The sequence below is a fragment of the Cygnus atratus genome, chromosome 5 (genome assembly GCF_013377495.2).
Source record: "Cygnus atratus isolate AKBS03 ecotype Queensland, Australia chromosome 5, CAtr_DNAZoo_HiC_assembly, whole genome shotgun sequence".
Lineage (NCBI taxonomy): Eukaryota > Metazoa > Chordata > Aves > Anseriformes > Anatidae > Cygnus > Cygnus atratus.
The window spans coordinates 11,442,548-11,470,545 of record NC_066366.1 but is presented as its reverse complement, the minus strand read 5'-3'; the positions used below and the strand labels follow the sequence as shown (position 1 = coordinate 11,470,545).

General features: G+C 47.5%; 1 protein-coding gene across 1 annotated transcript; it reads left to right on the top strand.

Annotated features, from left to right (window-relative positions):
• Nucleotides 1–32: 32 nt before the first annotated feature.
• On the top strand, nucleotides 33–15,640 carry RAB3IL1 (RAB3A interacting protein like 1). Its single transcript, XM_035549982.2, has 10 exons — nucleotides 33–290; nucleotides 4,569–4,803; nucleotides 5,311–5,406; nucleotides 6,959–7,036; nucleotides 7,111–7,326; nucleotides 10,435–10,563; nucleotides 10,678–10,790; nucleotides 13,683–13,782; nucleotides 14,693–14,759; nucleotides 15,145–15,640. Exons 1-10 carry the CDS (start codon nucleotides 280–282, stop codon nucleotides 15,225–15,227), a joined length of 1,128 nt encoding a protein of 375 aa, XP_035405875.1. The 5' UTR covers nucleotides 33–279; the 3' UTR covers nucleotides 15,228–15,640.
• The last annotated feature ends 12,358 nt before the right edge of the window (nucleotides 15,641–27,998 follow it).

The following is a 27,998-nucleotide window of genomic DNA, read 5'->3' as shown; positions in this document are numbered from 1 at the left end:
CGTCAGAGCCCCGGCGCGGGGCGGTAGCACGCAGTCGCTCCTCCCGCCGCTGCCGGAATCGCGCGGGGGGCCCCTCGGTCCTCCCTTCTCCTCCTCCTCCTCCCCTCCCGGCCCGTCCCCTCCCCTCCCCGCAGGCGGGAGCGAGGCCCTTGAGGCGGGCCCGGGTGGGCTCGGGGCCATGGGGGCAGCGGCCGCTCCTCCTCCTCCTCCTCTTCCTCCTCTTCCTGCGTCGCCGCCACCGCCGTGAGGAGCGGCGCGGCACCGCCGGGGGGACGCGGCATGAGGCGGGGGTAGGTGCCGGGGAGCCGCGGCCCCGGGGGGCTTCCGAGGCTCTCGGCGGGCGGCCGTGGGGCTGGGAGGGCGGCGGGGGAGCCCTCGGAGCTCCGGGGTCTGGGTCCGGGGTCGGGGTTTGGGTCTGGGTCCGGGTTGGGGTCGCAGTGGGGCTGCCGAGCTCTGCCCGCTCCCAATCGTGGGATTGGGGTTGGGTTTCTCCCCGGTTTTCCATTCGGCTGGCTCGCTCGGAGCTGTTAACGCCTTGTGTCCCTGCAGCTGGAAGCGTCGAGCCTCGGGCGAGTCCAAAGAGTGCAGCCAAGCCTTAGCGCAGGCGGTGAGACGCAGCTCGGGACGCAGATAGCGAGATGAGATTCACGTAAGGAGGCAGAAGGCTGATAGCGAGCATTCCCCAGCTCAGACACGAGAGCATTCCCCAGCTCAGACACAAGAACACGGTGGCTGATTGCTGTCCGTTGAGGCCAACGTAAGAAATAGGAGTTGTGTGTTACATTTCAATACACCACTTCCATAAGTTTCGCCCGGGCTAAAGCTTCAGAGAGCGAGCTGCCGAGCGCCCGGTGGGGCAGGCGAGTGCTTCTCCGTGGGCTGATTTTGGTTGGTGGCAGCACAGCACAGTGGCTGCCGGGCTGCTCCCACTGGCACGGCATGCTCGAGCCCTCCTCGCCAGGCTGCGGGCTGGAGTTTAACCTGGAGGGACCCGCAGGCTGTTCGTACAGGAAATAACCCTGTCAAATCAGCACTGCAGGAAATGTGGGGCCTGCTGGAAAAACTGCGGATCCTGCACATTTTTTTTGCTTTTTCTACAGAATCCAACTTTAGAAGGTTGTGGTGCATGTGACTTTTTTTTTAATGTATATTTTGTTAGTTTTTTTTGTAATTTGCTTGTTTGTTGGGGATTTTTCCCCCCTGATTTTTGCATTTCTTGTGTATGTGGGGGACCGTTAGGATATGATACGTTTTTCTGAGGAATACAGCCACCAGTCAGGCCAGCAATAGCAGGAGAGCACAAGTGTATGTGGTCCTTTGGTGGCTCAGGGTGTGTATTTCAAACCCCAGCTGGAGAATGGAGATAAAGGCTTGGCTGGGCAGAAGTCAGCATAACCAAGGCTTTCTTGGCAATTCTGTTTGCACAATGTGGAGAATGTGCTATTCCATTATAGAAGATGAGATGATTTTTCGGGGTAGGTTTTTAGGTCCCTTGGCACTATGGAGATGGTGTAGATGGGGCTTGTTCTATTCCTGCCTGTCTTCCAGTTTTCTTCCATCCTGCTTTTATATACAGAAGCATACGTGTCTTCCGAGACAGGTAACTTTCAACTGAGAACTTAAGTCATAAGGAAACAATTTTTTTCCCCTTCTTATATATGGGATAGGTTAACTCTTAGTAGTTAAGTGGACTGTTGAAATGTCCTCATTTTTTTTTCCAGGCGTTTGGGTTTGAATTTAGTTTTTCCTCTCTGCTTTGTTTTTTGTTGTCTTCTGATCACAGGAGCTGGGGTCCTTCTAGTGAGTTTTGGGTCCAATGCAGGAGTGCCTGGGGAGATGTGGTCCCTGTCGTTTGCCCAACCTAATCTCAGAAGTCCATGGCAGAGTGGGCTTTCACTCTGCCATCTGAGAAATGGTTTAACTGTTGAACAAACCGTTCTGTTTGGAATGCTCTCCCTGCTTCATGGCAAATCCACTGCAGAAAACCTCCCCTGATTTTTGTGTGGCAAGGATGAGTTGTTTTCATCAACTCTTCGTCTTCCTGTAACGGGTTTCATTCCTTTCCATTGGGTCATTCTTTTGCTTGGTACCTCCCCTTCCTGAGTGAAGCCTTTGGAGACCTACTTATTCCATTAGCAATGTTGCTGTTTAGGTGCGTGATACATGTTAGCTAATCTTGACCTTTCTAAACCATTTTATTTCTTCTGTGTAGTTTTGCCTTTCCTCTGATGAACCAAACGTGTCAACCGAGCAGCCAAACTGGATAATACAAGTGCTGCACAGTCTGAACACTGTGTAATGCACACTTGTCTGCTCTCTTGCACCTAAAGGAGTAGAAGCATGCACAGTATGGGAATTCCTGTTGGTCATGGGCCACTCACTCAGGTGTATGCATTTGTGTGTATTGTTTTTTTATCTAGCAGTTCCAGCGTGATGAATAGCTTGAGATGAATTATCTTTGCATGGCAGCACTGTCTGTCCTTTTCCCTCTGACCAAAATTATTTTTATTTTCATGCCTTTCCCCATGTTATTTTCTACACTTCCAAATTTAGTATTATTACCAGAATGAGCCTCCCCTCCTAGATCTTCCCAGCGAAAGTTCAGTAAAAAAACAGATGAAGTCTACAGGACCCCATTTCCTTCTGTATCCTTTCCTACCTTCCAGCACTGTTGATATTCTCACTTGTTCTTGCTCTACAAAGAGGCCACAAAAATCTGTGGTTCTGACTGCAATGTCCCCTTTTCCAGTTCTGTAGTAAAAACGCTGCCCAGTTTTTGCATGGCATGACATCATGGGTGGTCCTGTGCTTTACTTTTCCAAGGATTCAGAGATTTCCTTGTGTCTTTTTCACACTATTCCTGTGATACTTAAGCTGAATTAGCTGCTGCTTCTTTCCCTCTTTGAAAGATCGCCGCTGACAGCTGTTCATGTACAGCTTTGGGGAGAAGGAAGGTACCCGCATTGCCCCAGAGCAGTTTGAGTAGAAAAGGCAACAGCACCATGCTGCTGCCAGGTGGCATAGCCTAGGTGAAAATGCAGCTGGGCCTCATGATTAGATTGCCTTTTTATATTTAGATGAGATGAAAGAGATCAAGGTTGTGTTGAGCTGTGCGTGGCTGAGAATACAAGCTTGTTCTCTGTGGTCTGTGCTCTGATGTACGGTGTGGGACTGGGGAAAGAGTGGGGCCTGGCTGGAATGTAGGAGGTGGAGCAAGACCAGGAGAGAGAAATAGAGATTGGAAAAAGGGAAGAGCAGTAGGTGCTCTTCGAGGCCCTCCACGTGAAGAGATGATGGCTTCTTTGCACCAGAAGGTAGTGGGCAAGAGACAGCAGCCAGGAAGCGTGCAGGAGGAGGGGCTGATGCTGTGCATGCAAAAGGATAGCTCCACAGCTCAGCTAAGGCTTGCTACAGATAACTGGCAGCTGGTTAGTCTGCAGAGCAGTGTGCGAGTGCTGCCGAGTGGCTGGACTTGATAGAAGGCTTCCACGTACACAAGGCTTGATTGCACTCCCTCGGGCTTCAAGTGGCAGGTGACCGTGTGAGGACAGCTCTGTGCAGGGAGGAGTGATGCACACGCTCCAGGCAGCACCGTGATTGCAGCGCCCTGCCACGTGGACATCCAAGTCTGCTTTTTCCTCCTGTAAGACCCCAGCAGCTGCAAAGCCTGCTCGATTCAGCAGTTTTGGTCTGTGTTAGCGTGCTAACAGCTGACAAAGTCCTACTGAGCTCTGGGGAGCCGCGTCCTGGGTGACTTTTCTGATTTCCTCTCTCTGTTATGTCTGTGCGTGGCAGCCTTTGGAACTAAGGTATAGGGCTTCATCTCGGCTCAGTGAGGATACACTGCTCTAGGCAGCACTGTGGAGGGCTTTGGTGGAAAAACAACAGTTTGAAGAAGAGGGGTGAAGGCTGGGTTTGCCATGAAGGGTCTGTGTATTGCTAGGGAATGTGGGAGCTGTGCTGTCTTCGTCTTGCTACTCCCCTTAGCTGGGGAAGCAGTGTCCCTGAACTTAGGCCGACTGGGTGTTTGCTAGGTTTACAAGTTGTATCCTTGTGAAAGGAGGCTTCTGATCGTGCTTCTGGGTGGTTTGGTCTTACCTAACAGGCTCCTGGGCTCTGTGCCGTGTCCCTGGTGGTTCTTTCAGTTTCCGTTTGAAAGACTGGTTGTGAGAAAATGGTTCGTTTAGGACTTTCCCTCCCTGGAAAGTCTTGTGCTGAGGGTAAGCAAGCCCAGCCTAGGGGTAAAGGAGGCTGGTGGCAGGTGTGCTGGGAGTGTTAGAGGGGGGCTGCGAATCACCTCCTAGTCCTGATTTTGAATCAGGTCTCAGTTTTGAGAGTCAAATTCCTGCAGCACAGAGGCCCACAACCTTTTGAGTGCCCGCTGCAGCTCCACCAGCAAGCAGAGCACGCTACCGAATGCCCTGTTTGGTGCAATACTGCTCAGCCTTCTTGAAATATTGGAGAAACCCGGCCCGGTGTGTCTTAATGTTGCCTCTGGGGCTCCCTCTCAGCCTGGCAGGTTTGCTGATAACCCCCATATAAAGTTCGACTGTGCTGGTCCCCTACAGCCAGACCCATTTGGAGGAAGACAGCCAGAAGCAACCAGCTGTGGGGTACTGGAAGCCACTAATGCCATCCAAAGGCAGCAAGGAGGAGCCAGAGACTGGGTGCCAGGATGCTGGAACTGGGGATGAGAGCCAGTCCGCTGAGCAGTGCAACGTCTCACGTCTCCGCAGCTCCTCGGTGGAGATCCGTGAAAAGGGATCTGAGTTCCTGAAGGAGGAGCTGCACAAAGCACAAAAGGTAAAGCCTGGAGCTTGTGAGAAGAGCTGAGGATGGAGGCACAGACTTGAGCAGTGGGGGGTGTTGTGGAGGTCGTGGGGGAGCAAGGTCTGAATGTGACTGCAGGAATCTGGAGTAGGCAGAAGAGAGATTGAGGCGGTCATAAAGTGCTTTGGAACGGGACAGCAGTTACTAGGGTGGTCCAAAGTCCCTGGGCCAATGTCCAAGTTAGTCCCGGCAACCTGTTACAGGGGTCTCTGATACGTGGAAAGCAGCTTGAGGTGGGCAGAGCTTACTATGCAGCCACACTGCTGATGGCAAACGAGCAATGCCAACCTGAAAAGCCCACCACGACTTGTGGAGGGATCCCTTGGGTGGCACTGAGTGCTGCGACAGGAGTCTTGGGCCTGTGATCCATGCAGAGGTAGGGAAGAAGGGCTGCGATTGATAGGTGGGGCCAGGCAGGCAGGCGTCAGCACTGCTGGGGCCTGCTAGGAGCTAATGCATTCCTCTTATCTTCCTCAACAGGAGCTGAAGCTGAAGGACAAAGAATGTGAGAGACTGTCAAAAGTCAGGGAACAACTGGAGCAGGAACTAGAAGAGTTAACAGCAAGCCTGTTTGAGGTACCACCCTCTTCCTTTTCCCATCATTTCTTAAACTAAGCTCGCTTCCAGCTCCAGAGAAAGTCTACCTCAAAGGACTTCCACACCCGTATCACCTCCCACAGCTTCCTCCTTCCCTCTGTTGTTCTTTCTCATTGGAAAGCTGTGCAGAGCTGCAAGCAGAGCCTCACAGGAGCTGGCACCTGCTCCTGGGGAGGGTTTGCGTGCACTCCTTTCCCCTCCTAACATCTGTACGGTGACATAAATAGCACAGCAGGTATGGGTCCATGGTTGCAAACCCAAGCAAAACCAGTCATGGGGATGCCCGGAACTGGAGGTGGGCATGGCTCCCTGTCCTGTGCCTGCTTTGCAATCTGAGCAGCAGCTGCTGTGTAGTAGAGATGAGACCCTGGTTCGTGTCAGCCCTTGCTTGGGGTAGAAGCAAGTTGGATGTCCTCTGTACGCTCAGCTCCAGTGAGTGTTCAGGTCTGTTTGTGGTGGTGGTGTTTTGCTTTAGTTTGTTTTTTTGGTGATTTGGTTCTTGTCAAGCTCTATCAAGCCCGACAAGATCCCATTGCCAACAGCTCTAATCTCTAGATCTGACTGCACAGTGAGGGTAGCCAGAGCCCAACTGCAGCTTCGAAGCACAGGCTGGTGCTGAGTGTGAGTGCCCAGAGAGCATCCCCCTTCTGGACAGCTGGCTGCCCGGGCTCAGAGTGAACTTAGAGACAGCACACCCGAGGGATTTCTTCCTTCGGTGGCCTTGGACAAAGTGCTGTCAGGCAGTCCTGTGGGGTGGCCTCAGCTGAGACTGACAACACCCACCTCACCCTTCCTGTGGGAGATGCTTTCAGGCTAGTCTTGTTTAGTCCCCACCTGAGCTACCACTGCTGCGTTGCAGCCATGCCCAGAGCAGTGAGGGCTGGCCACGCCACGAAGGAAGTGGGAGCAGAGTGCAATAACAAGTCAGGCGAGAGCAGGAGAGCAGTGACCTCACCAGCGGAGGAGCAAGGATGTGGAGTCTGGATCAGGATCTTTGCCAGAGATGGTGATCAGGGTGAGAAACAGTCCAGTGGTCGGCCAGCAAGCCTGCAGTGATGACACGTCTGAGGTCAAGCCAGGAAACAAACCCGCTGGCTTAGAGTCAGGATTGCAGGAGCACTGGACTGGGTGCAGACAGCTGCTACACGGCTGAGATGTAGCACGGGTGGGTGGCAATGTTAAAGCATCGGCCTTAAAGCAAATCCCAAGGGCAAGGAGGGGCAGGCCTTTGCTTCTAGCTTTCTTCACAGCACCTTTTATCAGTGAAGATTATGACCTTGGACTTGGCCAGCTAAACTCTTAGCCAAATTAGTCAATTATACTCCTAGAAGGGCGATGCACTCCAGGACCTGAGACCCTTTTTCTGGGAAATTCTGGGGGAAAACTCTTCACATCTGATAGAGTAAAACCCTTGGATGTGGCAGTGATGTCTGTCCCTCTGCTTGCTTGTGATATGGCAGAGCTTTGGCCTGCCCTGGTGGCTTTTTGAGATGGAACTGCAACAGACAGACTAAAACTCTTTCTGGTCTAGGAAGCACACAAAATGGTGAGAGAAGCGAACACGAAACAGGCGGCGTCAGAGAAACAGCTGAAGGAGGCACGGGGAAAGGTGAGAACTGTGCTGTCTGTGACTCGATCTCTGTGCTGGATTGGTGCTGTTGACTCTTGCCTTGTCTCTCGCAGATTGACATGCTGCAGGCAGAGGTGACAGCTCTGAAGACGCTTGTGATCACATCCACACCTTCATCTCCAAACTGGGAGCTACACCCTCAGCTCCAGAGCCCTTCTAAAGCTGTCTTCAGGAAAGGCCACGCGCGAAACAAGAGCACCAGCAGTGCAATCTTCACAGCTGCCAGCCACAACGCGACTACAGAGCCAGTCAGTCGTGAGTGCAAAGAGGTGGGTGAGGGCCATGCACTGCATCAGCCATGGAGCCACTGCCGCCAGCAGTTGCTGAGCGGAAGCCAGTTTATTCTGCTGCATCTTGGCAGTTGAGTCCACTATCTGTTCTGGCGTGATTTGCTTTTGTTCCTTTTCTCTTAACTAGTTTGGCTTTTAATGATCACAGCTGGATTTGGACTCCAGGACTCCTCCATCAACTTTTAGTCTCTTGTTCTGTGCTCTTGGGCATGTCACTGTACTTCTTCCTCTTTGCAGAGCATATATTTAATGTTTATCTTTCTCACTGGGAGGACTGGGCAGAGAAGCCTACAAAGCATTTGTGAATATCTTTGAACCAAACTATATTTAGTTCCCTTCAATGGTCGTTTAATAGTCCTCTACCTGCTGTGACCATGAGTGTAATGCTTTTCTGGTAGCAGGACTTTTCCGGCTGGGACCTTTCCACTAGCCAGATATATGCACAGCTACCCTGAAGAGCAGAAAGGAGGCAAGTTGTGGCACTTGATCAGTAAGAAAGAAAATGAGTGAGAATGTGGTGGGGGAACATGTCTCCTTAGTGATTTTTTTTGGAGCTGTGGCTTCTGTCATAAAGAATTGTTAAGGGAACATGGAGAAACTTTGTCACTTGGCTTGTGGGAGAATGTATATGCAGAAGGGCTTCTAATGAAACTAATACTTTCACCAAACAGGACTCTGCTGGCAGCACTGGTAACCTCACTTTTTGGCAGTAAATTCAATAGCTATACTGTGTCAGCTTCTATGTGGTGCTCTTGTTGCTAGTTTGAACGAAATGCTTCAGGCAGCATTGGCTATAACAATTGCCCTGAGAGCAGTAGCAATGAGAGATGAAGACCTTTAACTCTGTTTCACAGGCAGAGAGGAACAAAGGCTATGTCAGAGGAAAAAAAAATAAAGGAAAAAAATGAGTTCAGTAAATGTAAAGCCCTGCTGTACTGGTTTCTCTTGGTCATTCAGAGATATGCTGGGAGTTGGAGCCAAACACGTAGTTGGCTAGAAGCTAATTTGAGGGCTGGGAAGAAAAAGGTCTTAAATTTTTTTTTTTTAAGGTCCTGTGACGTCTCCTAATGCTAACCATTCCTCCAGTCAGGACAGAGGAGTTCCAGACTGAGAACCCAGTTAGGTGAACCACTGATTACATGGTAGAAGTTACTCTCTGCCTACTGTAAGCAGAGATAATTTTATTGCTGACTGGTTAGTTCATTTTTACTGTTCTTAGCTCAGTCTCAGCAAAACCTGTGTTGATGATGTGTAGAGAAATGCTAGCTCTTATAAGTGACTTGCTTGTTAAAGAGGTGGACCTGTCAATGCTTTCAATTGCATTTATTTGTGTAAACAACTTCCACATTGTGCAAATATCCTGGAGTTTAAAGTCCTGGGGCTACAGCTTCTGAAGTGACTAGTAGGTTTATGTATCAGGGGTGGGGTGATTTTTGCTAGTTTACTCATTTCTGTCCCTCGAGTTCTTTAAAGGCCTGGATGAGAGGCGATGAGAGGTGATAAGACGGAACTTGGCATTCAGAGAGTAAATACGTGGTGCTTTATGGACAACACGTCCCATCTTGAATTGTGCCTAAAACTTAAATCGTTTTTGTTCCCTTTCTGTACCTCAAGCTGAAGTCAAAAGCTGTGGTTTGTGACCGTGTGATGTCTTGAGCAGCATGCTTAATTCCCTGGAAGAGAGGCCTTGAGCCTTTGTTTGTATCTTTTGTTTTGTCTTGTGTATTTTTACCTCCCTTTCTTGCCTGTCTCTCTCAAACCTTTTCCTTTCCTATCTGTCTCTTCTTGCCTCAAAGTCTGGGGTACCTGCTGCCCTCTCTCTGCTCCTCTGTGTCACCCCCGGGAAGGCTGTCTGCATCACCTGTGAGCCAGGCTGGCAGGCACTGGGGGCAGAGGCTTGCTCGTCCTTGCGGCAGGTAACCTTTCTGGTCAGGATCGGGGAGGGGTGGGACCCATCTGCCTCTCACACTTCTGGCCTTTCAGTTCTAGTTTCATTTTATGTTAACCTCCGTTTTTGCTTTGTTTTTCTGAATTTGGTTTTCCGTCTTGTGGCTCTGGAGCTCTCTCCTGGGGCGAGGTAAGCAGTTTCCATAGCATAGAGCAAGTGTGATAGAACTCAGACCTTTTCCAGTTTTGTTCACTCGTGTCCTTTGTACCGCTCAGCGTAGTTTCTTAGTTTTGTTTTTCCTTTCAGCACCTTTAACAGGATTTGCTGGCCTTTTAAGGACGTGCCCTCTCAGTTCGGTGGTGGCTGTCTGAGGTTTAAGTGTCAGGTCCCAGAGAGTCTCAAGGACTGAAGAATTTTCAGCCAGGCAGCATTGGAGGGAGCAACCTTCCTGCTGGTCAAGGGGTGGGAGCAAACTCTTGGGTCCCTTGTTGCTGAGGAGTGGTAATTCTTGCAAGCCCATCTGTAAAAGGCAATGAGCAGGCATTGGAATTGGGAAGGGTATTCCTATTATATTGGGAAAGCTGAGTTTGATGTTCAGCTTGTGCCTGCGAGCCTGTGTGATTGCCCAGTATTCCCATTACGTCTGCAACTCCCCCAGACAGCAGAGCTCTGGACTTGGAGTGGCCTTTAAAGGGCTGGCATACCCTGTTACTGGGGCTCACTGAATGTAGTCCTGTTGATGGCTATTAAGTGTTTTATTTTTCCAATTCATCCTTTTCTATAGCAGTCCTTTCCTTACAGAAGTGTTCTTTGTCCTGTGTGTCGTTGCTGCTGTGCTTTGCCATTCAGCTGCTCTCATTTCTGCAGTGGGCGCTCGGTCAGTTCAGCGGCTGTGTGGTGGCTTTCCTTCAGCAGGGATGCTGTCCTGTCCTGGAGGAAGGTGGGAGAGAGAGGAGTCTGCAGGTTTCTGGCAGAAGAAGCCCTTTGTATGGGTCTGCCACAGAACTGCAGATGGGTGAGAGACAAAAGGTCATCAGAGTACGCCAGCTTCCCTGAAACACTTCTGTGGTAGCCTTTCTAGATGCCGATGTAGATGTTCTGTAGTTACTCCACCTGCACAGTAACAGATACCTTTTGATATGGTATCTTTCCCTCCATCCACCTTCCGTCTTCCTTCTCCTCTTGGATGTTTGCTGCAGGTTGACTCCGTTTTATTTGCTGAGTTCCAGTCCTGGAAGGAATCTCCAACTTTGGATAAATCCTGCTCCTTCCTGGACAGAATTTACCGCGAAGATGTGGAACCTTGTCTGGACTTCAGTAAGCAGGAGGTGAGTGCTGGAAACTGAAGACAAAAAACTGCACGGTCTGGCAGACCTAAAAGGGTACATTTAGGGAAGTGAGCTTTGTGCATCTGTATCTTCAGTCACTTCTCTTTGCTGCAGCTGTCCGAGCTGGTACGAGCGGCCGTGGAGCAGAATACACTCACCATTGAGCCGGTTGCTTCCCAGGCGCTGTCTGTGGTGAAAGGGTCAGCAGAAGACTGTGGTGGGCCAAAGTAAGGAACCTTTCTTATGCTCCCTTGCCTTTTTTTTGCCAATGGTGTTTTCTGGCTGCCTAGCAGAGTTTGGCCAGGCCTGCTTCAGTCAGTTACGAGGGCTCAGCTGAGCGTGCCACTAGCCTATGATCAGTGGTGATGAAGTTCAGCTTATTTATGCCAGAAGGATTAGATCAACTGAGCTGATCTGCTCTAATTGAGTGCTTGGGGGATAGCTTAGTGATGTGTTAGTACCTTCAGCTTGGAAAAGGTTTTTTTCCCTCTTAAGAAAGAAACTTTTAATGTTCTCTGAAGGTTTGTGCGTAACCTAGGGTGAAAGGGTTAAATCAGAGCTGCGTTATCTCATGTTCTTGAATTGAGAGACCTTTGAGCTCACCATGCACTATTGACATTGCTGGTGCTTCAGGTGGATTTGAGCGGAGATCAGAAGAGATCCCTTCTTGCTGCGTGTCGTCTTTCCCACCTGATGCTCTCACCATGCCATTGGAATGGGGGCATGGCTCCAGAGCTGTGTGACCGTGTCTGATGTGACAGATAACTTAGATTGCCTCAGGGGGGAGGAACTCTAGCAGGAGTGACATGATCTTCCAAACTAAGATAGGAGTCTTTATTCAATTAGTGAGTTCAATTTCAGTCAGGGCTCTCTCTCTGTCCTTCCCCCCCTTCCCTTCAAGCAGAGCACCTTCTAGGCAAAGATGTTCCTGCAACAGTAAATGTTGCTCACATACAGGCTTCCTACCACTCTCTTCTGCATTTTCTCTCATCTCTAGATAAATTATTCCAAGAGCACGTGTCAGACGTGCCCGTAACAACCCATCCCGTGTTTGTCCTTGTCGGCTTCCTTTCTATTTGTTTTCTCTTTGCAGTGGGTTCCAGTCACAAATTGTAATGTAAGTGAAGTATTAGGCAGTGATCAAGGATCTCTAGTCCATTAACAAGTTACTAATTTAGTGTGATTTAGCAGCTTTGAGGCTAGAGCTGAACTAAGCTAAGCTTTTAACCATGTTTAATTTCCACCCAGACAAGGTGGTAAGGATTCTTGCTGTTGGTAATAAATGCCCCAAAAGGGATTTGATTTGTCCCTCTTTGTCCCCCAGATGCAAAATACAGATTTTTATGGCACTTTTGGTCATGCTCTGGAGCAAAAAGGAGAAAGCTTGGGTCCTTGCCACCCTATTGTACAGACTTCAGTGCAAAGCTTTCAGGAGTCTAGACAGGCAAGGAATACGTTGGTCACGTTGCCCATACAGCATCAAAGCAAAATGCTGGCCAGGAGGTGCTGAGGATAACTGGCTTTTGTGATGGCATGCCCAGCAAAGTGCCCTGAGGTATACAGAGTGCTTAAGGATGTATGTACAAACGCTGTGGTTTAGGTTACTGCTAGCTAGAGTTGTGAGAGCTGGTGTCACACCAAGTGGTACCAACCAAGCTGGGAGTGACCAGCGAGATTCTCTTTTTTCTAGTGTGCTGAAGTGCTCAAACTGAGGATTTCTTAAAGGTATCTTGTTTACAAAGGTATTGGTCATCCTGCACGTTGTGAGAATTTAATCCCTTTAAGTTGTGTTAATATTTGGGCAATGATTGCTTCTTATGCATCTGAACACTCACAACCCATGCTTCCACTCTTAGCTAATATTTGCAGCTAATATTTTCTTGTTAGCAGTGGAAAGCAAGCACCAAGACATGCTCAGAAGTTCTCTGGCACATCTGCTCCTGTGTGTGTTGTCATCTTTCATGGCTCTCAGAGTAATCTGTGCAGCTGGGGAATGATGTCCCTCTTCCCACCTCATGTTTCTTCTTCTGGGGAAACATGGTAATGATTATGCAGCAGAAAATTCTGCTTCACTGCTTTAAGTGATGGTAAAGGACGGACCACTGGCTGGTACTGGGAACCATTCATCTTGAGAATAATGAAAGGAAATGGCAAGAGCGTAGAGGCATGCTGCACCCTTGCTGGTCACATCTTTTTGTGATCTTTCTGGGAGCTGTATTGTCTTGAAAGGATTATACTTTTCTTCACTTTGTCTGAAATTTCTTTCCAATTGTGAAGACAACCTTTTTCCCTGTCAGCACAGGAAGGGATGGGCTTGTTCTTAGGGACTTCAAGCCTTATCAGAGCCCCCTGAAGTTAGCACAAAGTCACCCCGTGTGGTTTCAAGTAGAGTGGCTTCAAATCAGGTGTAAATTAATGAAGAGGAGCCTAGCATAAAGGCTGCAGTGTGGCTCGTTTTGAGTTCTCAGTATGAGTAGCTGGTGACAACAGGGTTCGTGCCACTTGGTGGTGACAAAGTGTGATGTGAAAGCTTTAGGCCATACAGAATACCTGATAGCTTCCTGTTTTCCATCAAAGGAGGCTTTATTTTTACAATCTTTCTTTCAGAGTTCCCGTGTAATGCTTTCAGGGTTATCAGCTGCCCTTAAATGTGTTTTCCTGCAGTGTGGCAGACTTAGAGGTTTGCTGTTGGCCTGGTGCATGGAAAAAGTCCAAGCAGGGACATCTCATGGGACATCTTGCATGTCATGTTAGAGGTTATTGAAGAGGAGTCCAGATGACACTTGTTATACTATGCTTCAGCTTTACCTCTTTCATACTTTCTGTGGTTCTGTCATAGGCTGTCTGCCATGGAAGGGTAATGCCTTGGTTTCCTTGGGCATGGAATAATTTATGGTACCGGATATTTAGCCTCCTAGCCTCACCATTTATAGGATCTTCCTAGGTGCGAAAGGCTCATTATCAGCCATGTTTTTTCCTTCTTAATGCTCACTGACATGGGTCTGGCTTCTGAGCTCCCCCTTCCATCTCCTGGGGGTAGTCTTGAGGTTGTTGCATTGCTGTGTTCTGCTGTGCCTCTGGATTGCTCTAGGCTGAAGTGATGTTTTCTCTCCCTGCAGGAAGTGTGCTCTAAGCGGCCTCCCCAGGACCTGCAAGCACCGCATCATGCTGGGGGATTCTGGAAATTACTACTACATTTCACCATCCTGCAGGGCCAGGGTGAGTCTTCCGCCTGCCCAGGGTGCGTCAGCCCTCCAAAATTGTTCCAGGCCTTGAGGTGGAGGAGCTCTTGTGTCAGCCCTCAAACTGACAGAGGTCTGTGGGGCTTGAGTTTGTTCTCAGAATTGTGGTGGCTCTTGATCACAGTGGCTAATGCGGAGGTTTCCAGACCTGTCTGAGGCTCTGGTGCTCTGGGTTATGCTCATTCAGGCAACCTGTCTTCAGTGTGTTCACTTCCATGGTTTGATTCATTACAGGAATTTGGTTTTTATTTATTTATTTATCATTCTCCTTTATAAAACACCATGATTTTCTGCTCTTTAAATGCTGGCTTTTGTTACTGTTCTGGTACGGATTATTGACTCAAATTGTTATGAGAACACACTGTCCTTTCCTTTAGAGCGAAGGGAGAAGGTGAATGATTTATTAATGCTGCCACTAGGGCTGTAATTCAAGATAGCATTTAAAAGTTCTTGCTTTCTTGAGTTGTATATCAGAAGAGCCAATCCTGCAACACATGGACTTAGCTTGATTTAATTTTCGTCACACCATAATGTGTCAGAAACTCCCCTACCTCCCTGCATGCAGACTTCCTGCACAAACTTTTAACTCCAGAGATTTTCACTGAGTCAGAGAGCAGTGCTTTAGAAGGGAGCTTGTAGACTTTGCTGCCACATTAGTTAGTGACCAGTTACGTCTCAAACCTGCAGTAGAAATTCCCACACTGTGTGTTGTGGGTAGTGCAATATCCTGGTATGGTATTGCAGATGCCCAGAACTTGGATATTATTGTCAGCTTTCTTCCTATGTCTTTCTGTCTGGTGATACGTGGTACTATTTCTCAGGTGGCAGGCCCCTTGACAGGCAAAACAGTTCTGTATCTGACTCCATTTTCTTTCTCTCTTCCTCAGATCACAGCAGCGTGCAACTTTTTCATGTACATTCGCTATATCCAGCAGGGCTTGGTGAGGCAGGACGGTAAGAGGGGAAAGTAGCTGGGTGCAGTGGGGGCCTTCTGTGAGCCACTTGGAGCAATTCTGAGGCCCTATTCAGCATGACAGGAATGGGGCCAGCTTGGGATCTCCCTGGATCTTTGAGAAACAGCTAAATGACAAAAGAGAGGCACGAGTAGAAGGGATAAGTGCACCTATTCCTTGCTCCTTGGGAGCATTGCCCTGGGGTGGAGCTGGTTAGGGGTGACCCGATGGGCCAGTCCTGCTGGACCCTCCAGCATGCCTGCCTCCCTCAGTTGTGGGATGAGCCTGGTTGGGCTGCACAGTGTGACACGAGGTGGTGTTTAGTTATACCTTTCTTACTGATTTTTCTTTCTTTTCTTCTTCCCCACCCACTTTTTGCTTTGTAGTGGAGCTGATGTTCTGGGAGGTTATGCGACTCCGGAGAGAGATGTCTCTGGCCAAACTTGGGTTTTATCCCAATGAGATATAAGCAGATGCCTGGAGCTTGGAAGGAAACTGCTCCTGAGTGAATGACTTGTCAAATGTAGCCTGCCGAACAGAAGAATGAGGTGCCTCTCCAGCAGTGGCCTTGCTCCCTCCCCTACCTCCCTATGCCTGATGCTGATCATGGAGCAAAAAGCACAAGTTCCACCTCCAGCTGTCCCACTTCTCCAACCGTGACTGGAGTGCAGCTGCGAAGCTACCCCTTGAGAGCTGGGCTGGTCCTGGCTGCTGGTCCTGGGTGACTGTCTACAGACTGTCCTCTACAGAGACACGCAGTGTACACCCATTGTTTTTAAACTTCTGTTTTTATACGCAATCTGCTTTGGCATAGTCTGAGGCCAGCCATGTGCGAGGCAGGAGTCCTGGGCTCCCTTCTTTGTAAGCAAGTCTTTCAGGACAGATGCTGGCTGTCTGTCCGTTTGTCTATTCCACTCATTCTTTGGGGCAGAGGGTGCTGTTGCCTAGCCATACACATAGGTTCTGCCGATGACTTACTCCTTTAACAGCCCTATAGATTCCAGCAGCACAAAATAATCTTGTGGAGTACCATGAACTACCTGTTTCCAAGTTCATCCATGCTCCTTTTAAAGAAGCCTGCAAAAGAAGCTTTCTGCCAGATGAGTCACAAGAGGGGTTTGTTTCTGTTTTTAGCTGGGGATTTGGCACTGGGAGCTTGTAATCCAGGCTGGGGGAACAACCAGAGCTGAGCACCTGGGACCTTTGGGAGAAGAAAGCAAGAAGGAAAATTGTGTAACTTGCAGCTGGCTGCAGCTTGGCTGCAGTCAGTGCAGGATGTTTTCTCCTGGCCTTGACAATTTGCTGTAGTTGTAGCAGGCAGATGGAGACCTTGGAAGATGTTGCCATGTGACAATCCTCGGTGCAGAATTTCCCCATGGTGCTCCTAGGTACATATGTCACCCACAGATAAATGCCTTTGGTTTGTTACTACTCTGGGCACTGTTGTTCACACTTTGGATAGAAATCACAGTTCCAGGACAGGTTCTTTGTCTCCAGAAAGAGCCTGCCCAGGCTGGGCATAGTCTTGAGGCCAAAATTTCCTCCTTAATATAACAGCAGACCAAGAGATGCATGTCCCTTTGGGAAACGCAGCATCTCTCAGGCTGCCATCCCCAATGAGGAAATTTTAGATGTTTCTGCATGTACACGTGAGGGATGCGACTGTATGTTTCAAAATCCACTGGCAAGGATGTCACTTTTCATCTCACGTGGAGTTTCTGCACTCTGGCGTGTCACCCTGTCTCTGCTGTCATCATAACTCCTGTGTTAGCACGTTGGTTCCCAGAACCAGGTTGCTGTCCTCAACTCCATTAAGTTGCATCCTCTCCTGGGAGATGCTGCAGTAGGAATTTTGTATCTTTGCTGTAAGAAATCTGAGCTGCTGTGGTTTTGTCCATGGGAGGGAGGAATAGATTGGGGAATGCAGGCTTTGGTTTGGAACCTAAGATAAGGGCGACTTCACGACAGATCCAAGAAAACCTTCCTGTGGAAGACCCCTAGTGAGCACAGGTTTTCCTGTCACTGAGCAGACACTTTCTATATGCCACTGAGTTGCTCCTCAGGGGGCTCCTTTCCTTATAGCACAAATGCTATTATTTGCTAGGGGTTGGTAGCTACGTGACGCCTGAGTCCTCATCATCCCAAGAGCTGGAAGAACACGTTCTAAAAATAATCAAATAGCTTTGAATCCACCTCCTTCAGCTCAGAAAAGGCTGACCTGCAGGTGCCAGTTGTTATCACCCTGGTTCTGTTTTCACTTAACACAGCTGAGCTGCCTCTGACTCATGCTGATCACCCTAACTAGATGAGTGTCTGCATCAGCTGCTCTTGGCTGAAGAAACGTGTTTCAAATGTGGAGTAAAAGCCTGGAGAATATATCTTTGGGTGAGAATGTGGCTGGGTCTTGTGGCAATGATACCCCGTGTTTCTTTTGTTGGTGTCTGCAGACTTGAGGTAATTTGACATCAGCTTTTGCAGAGGAGAAGATAAAAAGATCTTTCACCAGCTGCAGATTTCAGGTCAGTTCTAGCCCTGGTAATTTCTCCTTGTTTCTGTTCTACCTGAGCTTTTGATCTCTGCATGTCATCCTGTGCCATGAGCTGCTACATTGCACACCAGATGTGCCTACATTACAGCACTGGGAACGAGATGACCTCCATGTAGGAGATGGCTTGTAGGACAGCCCCCCTCCCAGTGTCACTATGTAAAGCACTTTGACATAAAAGGACTTAGAGAAATGTATTTAGTTGACTTACATTTAAAGCATAGAGAACAATTTGAAAACTAATATGAAGTCACTCCATTAACAGCAGGATGGGTGCACCCTGCTCTTTAATAAAGGAAAAATAAATGTTTGATATTAACCTCCTTAAAGGTTTGGTTGCAGTTCTAGGGGTAGGTTGGTTGAGGAGCATGTGTCTGTGTGAGCTCAGGAGCCAAAAAAAAATCAAATTTGGCTGGCTCATGACTGAGTAGTTCGATCTAGAATGATGGGCTGGAGTTTTAGGGGAAGGTATTGAGTTCTCCCCCCCCCCAAAACCTTGCCTCATTTGGGCAGGCTGGGGGTTGATTGTATTCATAGTAAGGCCAAGGAGAAAGGCTAACAGGGTGGCAAGCCCTGTGCTGCATGTTTACTGGGGAGGTCTTGTGCTAGAACATGGCTAAAGGCATGGCATTGTGGGGAGGGGGTGCGGGGATGTGTTGACTTCAATCTTGAAGTTGTGGGAGGGTTTAGCTTTTCCTTCTGGACTTAATGGTATACCAGCAGGCAAAGAAAGTGACAAAGAGTCTTCTATCAGGGCTGCTGAGCTCGAAGGTCTTCAGAAAGCAGCAGTCAGGCAGCTCTATGTTTCTTTTGCCAGTGTGCCTCTTAAGGGACTAGGTTTTCAACCATTTTCGTTATCAGTCTGCCTACTCTTGTAGCTGTTTGCTTCTTGACTTCAGCAGGAGGCTAAGTGACAGTATTTTGGTAACAAGCAGTGTTTTTCACAGGCATTTCTTATTACAAGGCAGGCCTGTGTGGTTCTTGCTAAGTGAGACTGAGGTCTGCTCAGCTGTGGTCTCTTTTACTGGCCTGAAGCACTGCATGGGTTACGCTGGCTATCCCAAAGGCTGGTTAGTTCAAGGATCTTCTTCCTCCTTCCTTGCAGAGCAATCTCCTGCTTTTCCTAGCACCAAGTGAAGACAGAACTGATGGGTGCATTTCAGAGGCTGCTATTACAAATACACCCTTAATGATATAGCACGAAGGTTTGGCTGGGTAGGTTTTTGGCCTATGGACTCCACAGCTTTCTAGTTCATGTTTAACCTTTCTAGCTGTGCCTGGCTTGCCCTTGTGTGGTGCAGCAGCTGGGAAGGTGCTGTGGCTCTCAAGGATAAACATCCACTAAGCAGTTTTTAAGTCTGATGAGCAGGAGGCTGGGCAGCAAGATACTTCACAGAGCTGACACAGAAATAACTTGTGTTTTTCCCAGTGGACTTCTCCGTTTCCTCCCCCTGCTGAGCTGTGATTTAACTCGAATGCTGAGGTGACTTTGCATCCTGTGAGGTTGGGGAGGGCCAAAAGGTAACTCAAAACACCAAATGCAGTTTTATCCCCACTAGAACCAGCTGCTGGGATTTATTAATTCTATGAGGAGAGGCTTAGATAGTTGGGGCTTCTTCAGTTTAGAGAAGAAGATGGCTTTGGGGAGACTTCATAGTGGCCTTCTGTTACCTAAAGGGTGCCTACCGGAAATCTGGAGCGGCACTCGTCAGGGAGTGCTGATAGCACAAGGAGTAATGGCTTTAAACTAAAAGAGGATAGGTTTAGACCAGATATTAGGAAGAAATTCTTCACTATGTGTGTGGTGAGGCACTGGCACAGGCTGCCCAGAGAAGCTGTGTTTGCCCCATCCCTGGAGGTGCCCAAGGCCAGGCTGGATGGGGCTTTTGGGTGGGAGGTGTCCCTGCCCATGGCAGGGGGGTTTGAGCTAGATGGTCTTTAGGTCCTTTCCAACCCAAACCATTCTATGAAATTACTTGAAATGAGAGGCCACTCAGGCTTTATTTGGAAACATAAAGCAGGCTCCAGGTAAATACAGCTCCTGCAGACCCTTTCTTGTCCTTTACAACCTTCTAGGAGAAGGGGGACTGTGGCTGGGTCATCATTATTTGTGGACACACATGACAGGCAGCTCTCTGTGGTACAGAAGAGGCAGGCGTAAGTGATAGGTGGCAGCTGGTTGCTGTCACAGTGTGCCAGACCTGTGGCAGCAGCCCTCAGACTTCTCAGGTTGGGAAGTGAGGCTGCTCTGGCTTCAGTAAAATCATTTGCTCTCCTCTTTATATGTGGAAGTTAACAAGGAAGATCTCTTGTACCACTGTGATGACTGTGGAGGGGAAAACAGAAGATCAAAGGCCTTTGGGAAATGAAACAGAGGTACAGAGCAGAAAACAGCATTAGGCCTCACATTAGTAACACTTGGTGAGGCCTCCAAATATCCCTGTCATCCTTTACTCCTTGTAAAATCCTTGTACAATCTTGTATAAACGGGGGTGTTGCCTTCCTTTAATAGGAGGAGTGGTCTATTACCACAGCTCTCAGGCTTCTCTGGTCAGTTTAGGCCGGTGAGGGTAAGGTTTACCCTGGCTGGATTCACTCTCATTGGCATCAGATGTCCCGGGAGGGAGAGAAAGTCACCAGAGGCAGCTCAATTTCCACAGACGCCCAGAGGGAAGGACCTGCCACCTCTGAGACCTGGAGAACACCAACAGGTAGCAGTGACGCTTGCTTGGCCCTGAGGCCAGCAGCAGATATGATGGAGTAGTTGGGAGGGCTGGCCTCCTCCTGCCATAGCCCTGTGGTGCTTCCCTGCTCGGCTGCTCTGTGCTTTTCAACTTCTGTCCTGTGTTAAAGCAGGTGCATTTTGGATTGAGAACTGTCTCCAGAGTGGGAGATATGTAAGTAATCTTACGGATTCTGTGTTCAAAAAGTAATGTAATTGGCCCTCCCAGTGCAGCGTGGCCTTGGTGTTCTGTCAGGCAGCCACAAGAGGGCACAGGCAGCCCAGGCAGGGCCGTCCTCCATCCCTGTGCACCCTGCCTTGGCGGGCAGAGAGCTTCCCTGCGAGTAAGGAGCGTCCTCGGAGCCTTTCTCCCTTTTCTTCATGCCTTTGAGAAGGTTTTGTGTCTGCAGGCTTGGCTTCTGCAGCCTCTTGGCAGGTGTGCTTCTGTAGCCTTCCTTCCCTGCCAGCAGTAAGAGTTGGTGTTAGCCCAGGAGAACAGCACCCAGCTGATACTGGGTTCTTGTGTATTCAGTACCAACCCTTCAGTAGTACTGAAATGCCTTGCTGAAGTGTGCTTTGTCAGGAGTGCCTCATAACACCTGGGTTCCCCTTCACTGCTGTCGTGCCCAAAGCTATGTTGTGTCCTGCTGAGGGACACTTGAGAGAGGTATTATTAAGCTAGTTGTTGTCAGGCCTCTGTTACTGAGATGAAGAGCACTGAAATAAAGAGCCCTCACCCTTTCCCTAGTGGAGAACAGAAGGTAAGGAGTAGAATCACCTAAATGTCCTTTTTCCTCCTTGTGTTTTGGGCAGGCTGCTATGTCTTCGGCAAAATGGTTGTGGGGAGGTAGCAGCTAGGCAGCAGTATGTGGTGCCTGTTACCTGTGGTGTCTGTCTGGCCCAGGGCCATCCTCTCAATATTATTTCTCACCCTGACTCTGTGGAATTCACAAGCAGACAGTCAGAGACGAGGGAGTCCCATGGTCTCCCACCCTCCGCAGGGCAGGGCTGCAGGAACGTGCCTGCAGAACGGCATGAAACCACATGCCTGACACCTCTCTCCCTGTGCAAGCAGACTGAGCTTTCTGGCACAGTCATCAGATTGTGCTCCCATGGCCTTCAGCCATCACACTGCTTTGAATTTGGGTCTTGACCTTAAGAGCCTCCTTTGATCCCTTTTTCATTTTTCTAATACCATCTTCCAGAGCCCAACTCTTCAATGCTATGGAGAAGTTTGTTCCTCTCTGGGATTTGTTTCCCTGGTCCTCCAACCAATCCCACATCCTGCACAGGATGGTTTGACCTTGCGGTCTTATTGACAGTCCTTTCTACACAGTCTGGTGGCTGCATTAAATGTAATTCAGTCTCAAATGCAGGATAGGCTTTCTGTGTCCTTTGGGCAGAGTCTCCAGGTCCTTCTGTGCAAGCTGTTGTATGAATAGCATTTCTCGTTGCGTCCATCTGCATCTACAACCTCTGCTAGTCTGTCCTGAGCTAAAGAAAAAAAACAGCTTCAAAGGGATAGTAGTAGACATTTGTCTATGTAGATGTGTTTGCCTTGCTTGAAGGACAGTGAGCAAAACCACTGGAGAGGAAACCATCGTTTCTCTTCCTCTTTCCCTCCTAAATCCTTTTTCCTTGCAATAAAGAAGAAAGAAATTTTTATATCTGTAGGCCTGTGTCCACAAATCTGCCTTTGTGTAATTCCCTTTACTTTATCATGCTCTGTAAACAGAAAAGCACGTTTGACCTCAATCTCTTCTTAGAGCTGTTGGGGAAGAGAACGGGTGGGAGCAGGATGTCTATTTGTCCTGGAGATGCTTTGATAACATGTGCACCAGAGAAGGGTGTGCTGTGAAGAACAGTGGTCCTTGTGACAATTCATGCAGAGCCTTAGCCAACTTGAGTGATGAAGTTTTGTAGTAGTACTTTAAATATGTAGATTTACAAGTACAAACATACTCATACCTTGATAGTTTGCCCATTGTGCCACCAGCATCTTCATCGTCAGCCTCTAATGTCGGTTAATATCGGAGGTTAGGGTTGTGCACAATGAGGTGCTTTTTTTGGCACTTAGGTGTTAATACACATTTAAGAGCAGAATTCAGCAGACTTTGAATGGCAAGAAGAGAGATACCAGGATTGGGAGCCTAGAGATACGGTTGCTCGTGGGAATTCCCTGGAATTGCTCCTCCTGTCCTTTACCTTGCCTTCGAGGTTATTCGGGGTTTGCAAAGGACCGTAAATCAGCCTGCCTTTGCACGGGAGGTCAGACTGTCCTCAAATACACTTTGAAATGAAGGTTTCTGGGAATGAACAAATTAAACACTTTCTACGAGTTTCAGGTGCAGTCAAGGAGAAGGGAGGAGGTAAGCAGGTGGCCTCAAAACTGCTCATAAAAGCCTACTATTTCAATGCTTTCATGATGACTAGTAAGTTTCCTTTGTGACAAATATGTTAAAACAGTGAAAATTATTGCTGATAGGCAGTGCTCTGTAAGCCATGGAGAATTTCCAGTTATTCTGGGTATCTGGGTAGTGTGGCCCTGCTAGGAAGAAGTCAATATCCTGGCACAACTCTGAAGTTGCACGTGGCACAGTGAACTGGGGCTGATCAGCTCTGCCAAGCCAACACGTTCCTAATAGGAGCAGTCCCTGTGGTGCCACTGGTGCTGGGTGCCAAGAGGTCAGTTTTGCTATCCGTCATGTCAATATTTCCATGTTTGAGTAAGGGCTATTGGGCCGAACTGAAAGGAGCTGGAATGCTGACTTTAGCCAGCCTGTTTAAGATGGACTTTGTGCTGTCTTACATAATTTTGCAGGCTTGGCAGAAGCCAAAATAAGCCCCCAGTGGGGTAATTCCCCTCATTGTAAGAGATAAGTCAGATAACAGGATGCTTTGTGGCCCTGCTTGCTCTGTGGCTTTAATGATACCCTTTGGATTTTGGTCACCAGTGAAATGCTACATTTGTGTGCCTGTTTCTTGTGGAGTGGGTCCAGCAGAAGGCTCAAGTGTGCCGTTATGTGCTTTATAGTGAGGTTGAATGGGCTCAGTGAGCAGTGAAGCCCCTTCTAGAAGAGCTGATGTGAGCCACAAGGAATTGAGGTACTGTAGCCCATGCACAATGCCTGAGAATGGGCTGTGGTTAAAAAAAAAATAAATAAATTGCAAAGCATATGCAGCAGGCAGGTTGGCTAAGCACCAAAAGATGCGTCTTCTTCTCATAAGAAAGATTAGCAGGAAGGTAGACAGGTGTGAGGGGAATAAGGGCAACTCTGATAATGATGAAAGTTTGGGAAGGAGATGTTAATTTTTAACTTCCTTTTGGCCAGGTAGAAACTGAAATGATTCCCCATACAGAAGAAGCTATCAGATTGGGTTAGCTGAATAGGTAAAGTTGACTTGTTGGTACACGTCTGGTTACTTGTAAGTAACTTCAAAGACAGAAGAGTTGTTCACAGCCATTTGTGGAACAGCAGAAAGCCCCCAAAACAGCTCACTAAAGGGAGCTCAGAAGGTAGAGGAAATACCACCGGTGCTCCCACTCCATCCAGTAACTGTCCCAATCCTCTGAAGTCCCTTTTGACAGCCTTCAGGCTTCTCTCAGCAATTTCATAACTGCCAGCCTGAATTATCACCAAGGGGTAATAATCGGAGGGGCAAACAAGGCCAGGAAGTTTCCTGGTAATGTCCCTGACCCGGGCCCCAGGTAGGCAGCAGACTTATGGCTGACATATGGGGTCCTCTGTTCCCCTCAGAAGGGCGTTGCCTATGACCATTACCCTTCTTTCCTTCTTGGTGGAGGCAATCTTGAGGTGTGGAGTCAACTTCCAGTTGACCTCCTTGCCCTAGACAGCCTTCTGTATGGACTTTCTCCCACATCCATCCTGTCCCTCGAGCTCCAGGGCCTCAAACCTATTGAGTAAGGGCACCTGGGGAGGTGAGGCAGGTAGGGAGGGGGCTCGTCTGTGACACCGAGCAGGGACCTGTTTCCATTCCCCCCCATCTACCAGGTCCCCTCTGTCTGCCTGACAGTGACAGGGCAGGGTGTCCCCCAATATTTGGGGCATATCGCCCCGGTGCCTTTCCCGCAGACATGGCAGGGAGTTGCCCTAACAGTCTGACTCTTGCTCACACACCCTTTTGGCCCGATCTCTCCTCCCTGTTTTGTGTGTGATTCAATTTCATACCACAGTGTAGACTGGTGAAACATGTCTTTGCTTTCTGTTTATGGATTTCCAGTTAAACAGACAGAAATGTTAATGGGATAAAGAAAAGAGAAAAAACAGAAAAGAGAAACCTATAATTTCTTTTGCTTTTTTTCCTCCTTTTCCATGGGCCAGGATCAGGCATCACTGAAAAGTATTTTTTTTTTTTTTTTTGTGGTAAGTTATTTAAAACAAACACCACCACCACTACCAAACAACAAAGAAACCCCAAGTCCATCACAGCTTAAACAAATAGTCCCAACTAATGCCATAGTGGATGACATTTAAATGGGAAGTGGGGAAACAAAACAGGGAAGAACAGGTGACTTGTCCGAGGTCAAAGGCAGAATCTGATGCTGCAGAATTCAAGCCCAGACATAGTTTTCAGGCAAATTGTTGATTTTTGCAGGGATACGAAAGGGGTCACGGAGGAATGCTGTCGTGAAAAATGAACGCACTAATTCTGAAGTCATCCTGAAGGTGTTTTGCCCTCTAGCCACGTTGCACTGAATTTCAGTTACATGCATTACCAAACGTATTTTTGTTAATATTATGTGAACTTAACCATGATCTGGGTACAAGAATGAGCAAGTGATTGGAATCAGTATTGGCAGCTGAACCTTCAAGTATGCCTGTGCTTTTTTGCTCCCCTGGATTGATGGTGAAGCCTTGACTTTGCTGCTTATGTCCATTTGGGGTCATGAATATGGCCTAAAGGTCTGTTGACTTGCAAAGTGCTATAATTTCAAGTCAGTGCTTGATCTGGAGTTACTTACAGGACCGGGCAGGAGGAACTGGCCGTTCTGCACAGCTCCCTGCTGAGAAACCAACAGTGTTTTCTACAGATTCAGGAATCAAAATTTCAGGCTTCTTCACGCATCTGTAAGCAATGATTTATTTATTTATTAGTATAGTTTTTTTTTGGACTATTCTAATTGTTGTTATAATCAGTCTGATTACTCTCCTAAGCATGTTCTTCTCGTCTCAGCTGACACATTTACATCACAATGGCAGTGACTTCCAGAATCACTCAGAAACCTCTTCACTGGAGATGATACGCTTTCCTGATCTGGGACATTTCTTGGCACAGAAGAGGGCTGAAATGATTTCATAAGCTGCAATATGGACTTATGCTGAGAGGGCGGTAAAATGGCACAGACAAGGGCTCATATGAAGACTCCCAGTGAAGTAGGTTGATTCGGGCCAGACTGAAAAGATGTAAAGCGTTATTTGTATATTATACAAATGTGCAATTATTGGACATTATTTGCATGTTATACAAATGTGCAATACCCAAGACCCATGCACAGAGGCTCTGGCTTTGATACGGTCACCGGTCACTCTGATAGTAAGCCAAAATCACAGGAGAGACAGTACAGTAGGGTGGTTGTGTTTTACATGAGATGGGTCACTGCTCAGTGCCACAGAGGAGTGTGGATCTGGGCACAAGATAGTTGTTTTGCTTGTCTGATTCATTCATTAACTTCAGCTACACCCATTACAACTAGGACATGTGCAATTACAAGCAATTACTGTGATTAATCTTCTCATTGTCATATAAATTCAGCACCTGGCCAATAATGTGCGTAGTTGTCTGTGCTAAGGACAATGCTTCAGGCAAGGGTTATGCTTCTGTGTAAGGTTCCCTTTCATTTGCCTTTTTCCCACTCATTTCTTGAGAGTCTTGAATTTCTGCTGAGCCTTCCTTGTCTTTTTTGGCTTGACCTGAGTAATCTGTTTGATGTTCAAACATCAGTTGTGAGCTGTCAATGGGAGAGCTCTGCTACAAAATTGCATGGTCTTTGAGGCAAAAAGCCATCATTCAATTCAGTGGAGCAAAAAGCCATCAATCACATCAGCAGATCTTCCTCATATTTGCAACCAAGCAACCTCTGCAGGGGTTAGATGGCACCTTGATTTATAAAAGAGATTGCTGACTTTGGATCTTGATTGAAGCAAGGTATTGTTATTCACAGTAAAGTCTTGAATGCTGGATACCCTTATCTCTTAGTATCTCACAATTAACCCCAGGCAGGAGTAAAATTCCTCTGAACTAAGTGGCTAATTCTGATCAAGTGCAGTACAAGTTATTGTGGGCTTGCGCAAAAAATGTCTCCAGCAAAACTGGGCTTTGGGCTCCACATTTGTTCTCAGCTTCTTGCTGGCCATCTGGAAACGGATACATGTGCTATCTAATTCTGTAGCTGGCTGTTGGACCCCGGTCTCTTTGGGGTGCTAGGAAAGGCTTTTTGATACAGAACAAAGCTGTGATTTAGGAGTCGTTGAGTGATTAGAGAAGGCTTTGAATTTAATGCCTGATTGACAGGCGCTCCATTCTCTCAATGAGTCCAAAAAAAAACCACATTAACTAAAGGTAAGAAGTTGGATGACATTAATTTTATGGTTCCATTTTATATTGCTGTTTACACATAGCACTTGTTACCGTAAAAGCTAATTTATCCTACCCATAATCGCTGGACTTGCACCAAGATATTTCAAGAAACAAACTTAACTTTCCTTACACATCATGAGTCGGCCTGCGTATCTTTGAACAGGGTCCCAGTTATGAGAATTTTTCTGCATTTCATCTTGCTGGTCACATCAGGGTGTGTGTTTTTGCTGGAATGCATTTTAGTAGTCGTTTCCTTCGAGTTAGGCTTGCCAACGAATTTCTTGTCTTTGTTCCTATTTCCAGTAGTTAACTGTGTTGTTTAACGCAGGCATTTCTAACAGTTTTTTAGCAGAGAGAGTTGAATGTTCCCAGAAGTAGACTTACGTGTTTCTTAATGTAACTGATATGCTATAGTAATAATTGGAATGGCACTATGGTTGTTTTACATTATATTTATAGGGAAAAGTGAAGTACGTAGTAAATATTGCAGCCCTTGGTCTGTATCTTTGAACTGTTGGACTAGCGTCACTAATATTTTCCTATAAACCCATATAAAAATAGATGTCTGCTATCTTTATTCAGGATTACAGATGGCTATTTTAAAATCAAACCTTTTGAATGACTCAGATTTTCAGCTTGAGTACGCTGCTATTGCTCAGACAAAGTGAATTGAGACAATTCATGGCTCAGTCTATAAGACATGTAGAAAAGATTCCATTATAGAAAAGATAAATCACCTACACTGCAATCTCAGCCGTGTATTTACGTTTAACTCAGTAGATCTCTCGCTCTGAAATGGGAAATAAGTGAGTTTATCCTGTAGCTCTTATCTGTGTAATTGTTTTCATGTTGTTTCTGGTTAGTGTCTATCCACACCCATCCTAATTCTGTCAGCAAGTAAAATGTAAAAATACTAACTTCTGTACATAAATGAGACCTCTTCATAATTATCTTCTCCTCTCTGTGTCATTCAGCTGTCTTGTAATGGTTCTACTTCAGCAAGAGGCTGAGCAGCATGACAAACTTCTTTTTAGACCTTGCCAATTATAAATCTCTCTATTCTTAGGACATTAAGCAGCTTAAAGAGAGCTGGAACTGAAGATCTGGCTGCCTGGCATACGAGTATTTAACATAAGAGTTTTAGGCATGTTTTATGTTGATTTCGTGCCTTAGATTCCTTACCATGCATGTGCATTGCAAGGGAGGGAAGAAATTGAAAGGCTTAATTTTAACTAACCTGGGGAAAGTTTAGTCAGTCACAAGTGGGGAGGTGAACTTTGGACAAGCAGAGCTGAAGTCTGTGAAAGCTAAAATTTGGAAAAGTGGATAGCTTGCCACATTTCAGCTAACGCTTGCAGATTCCCAGCAGAGAT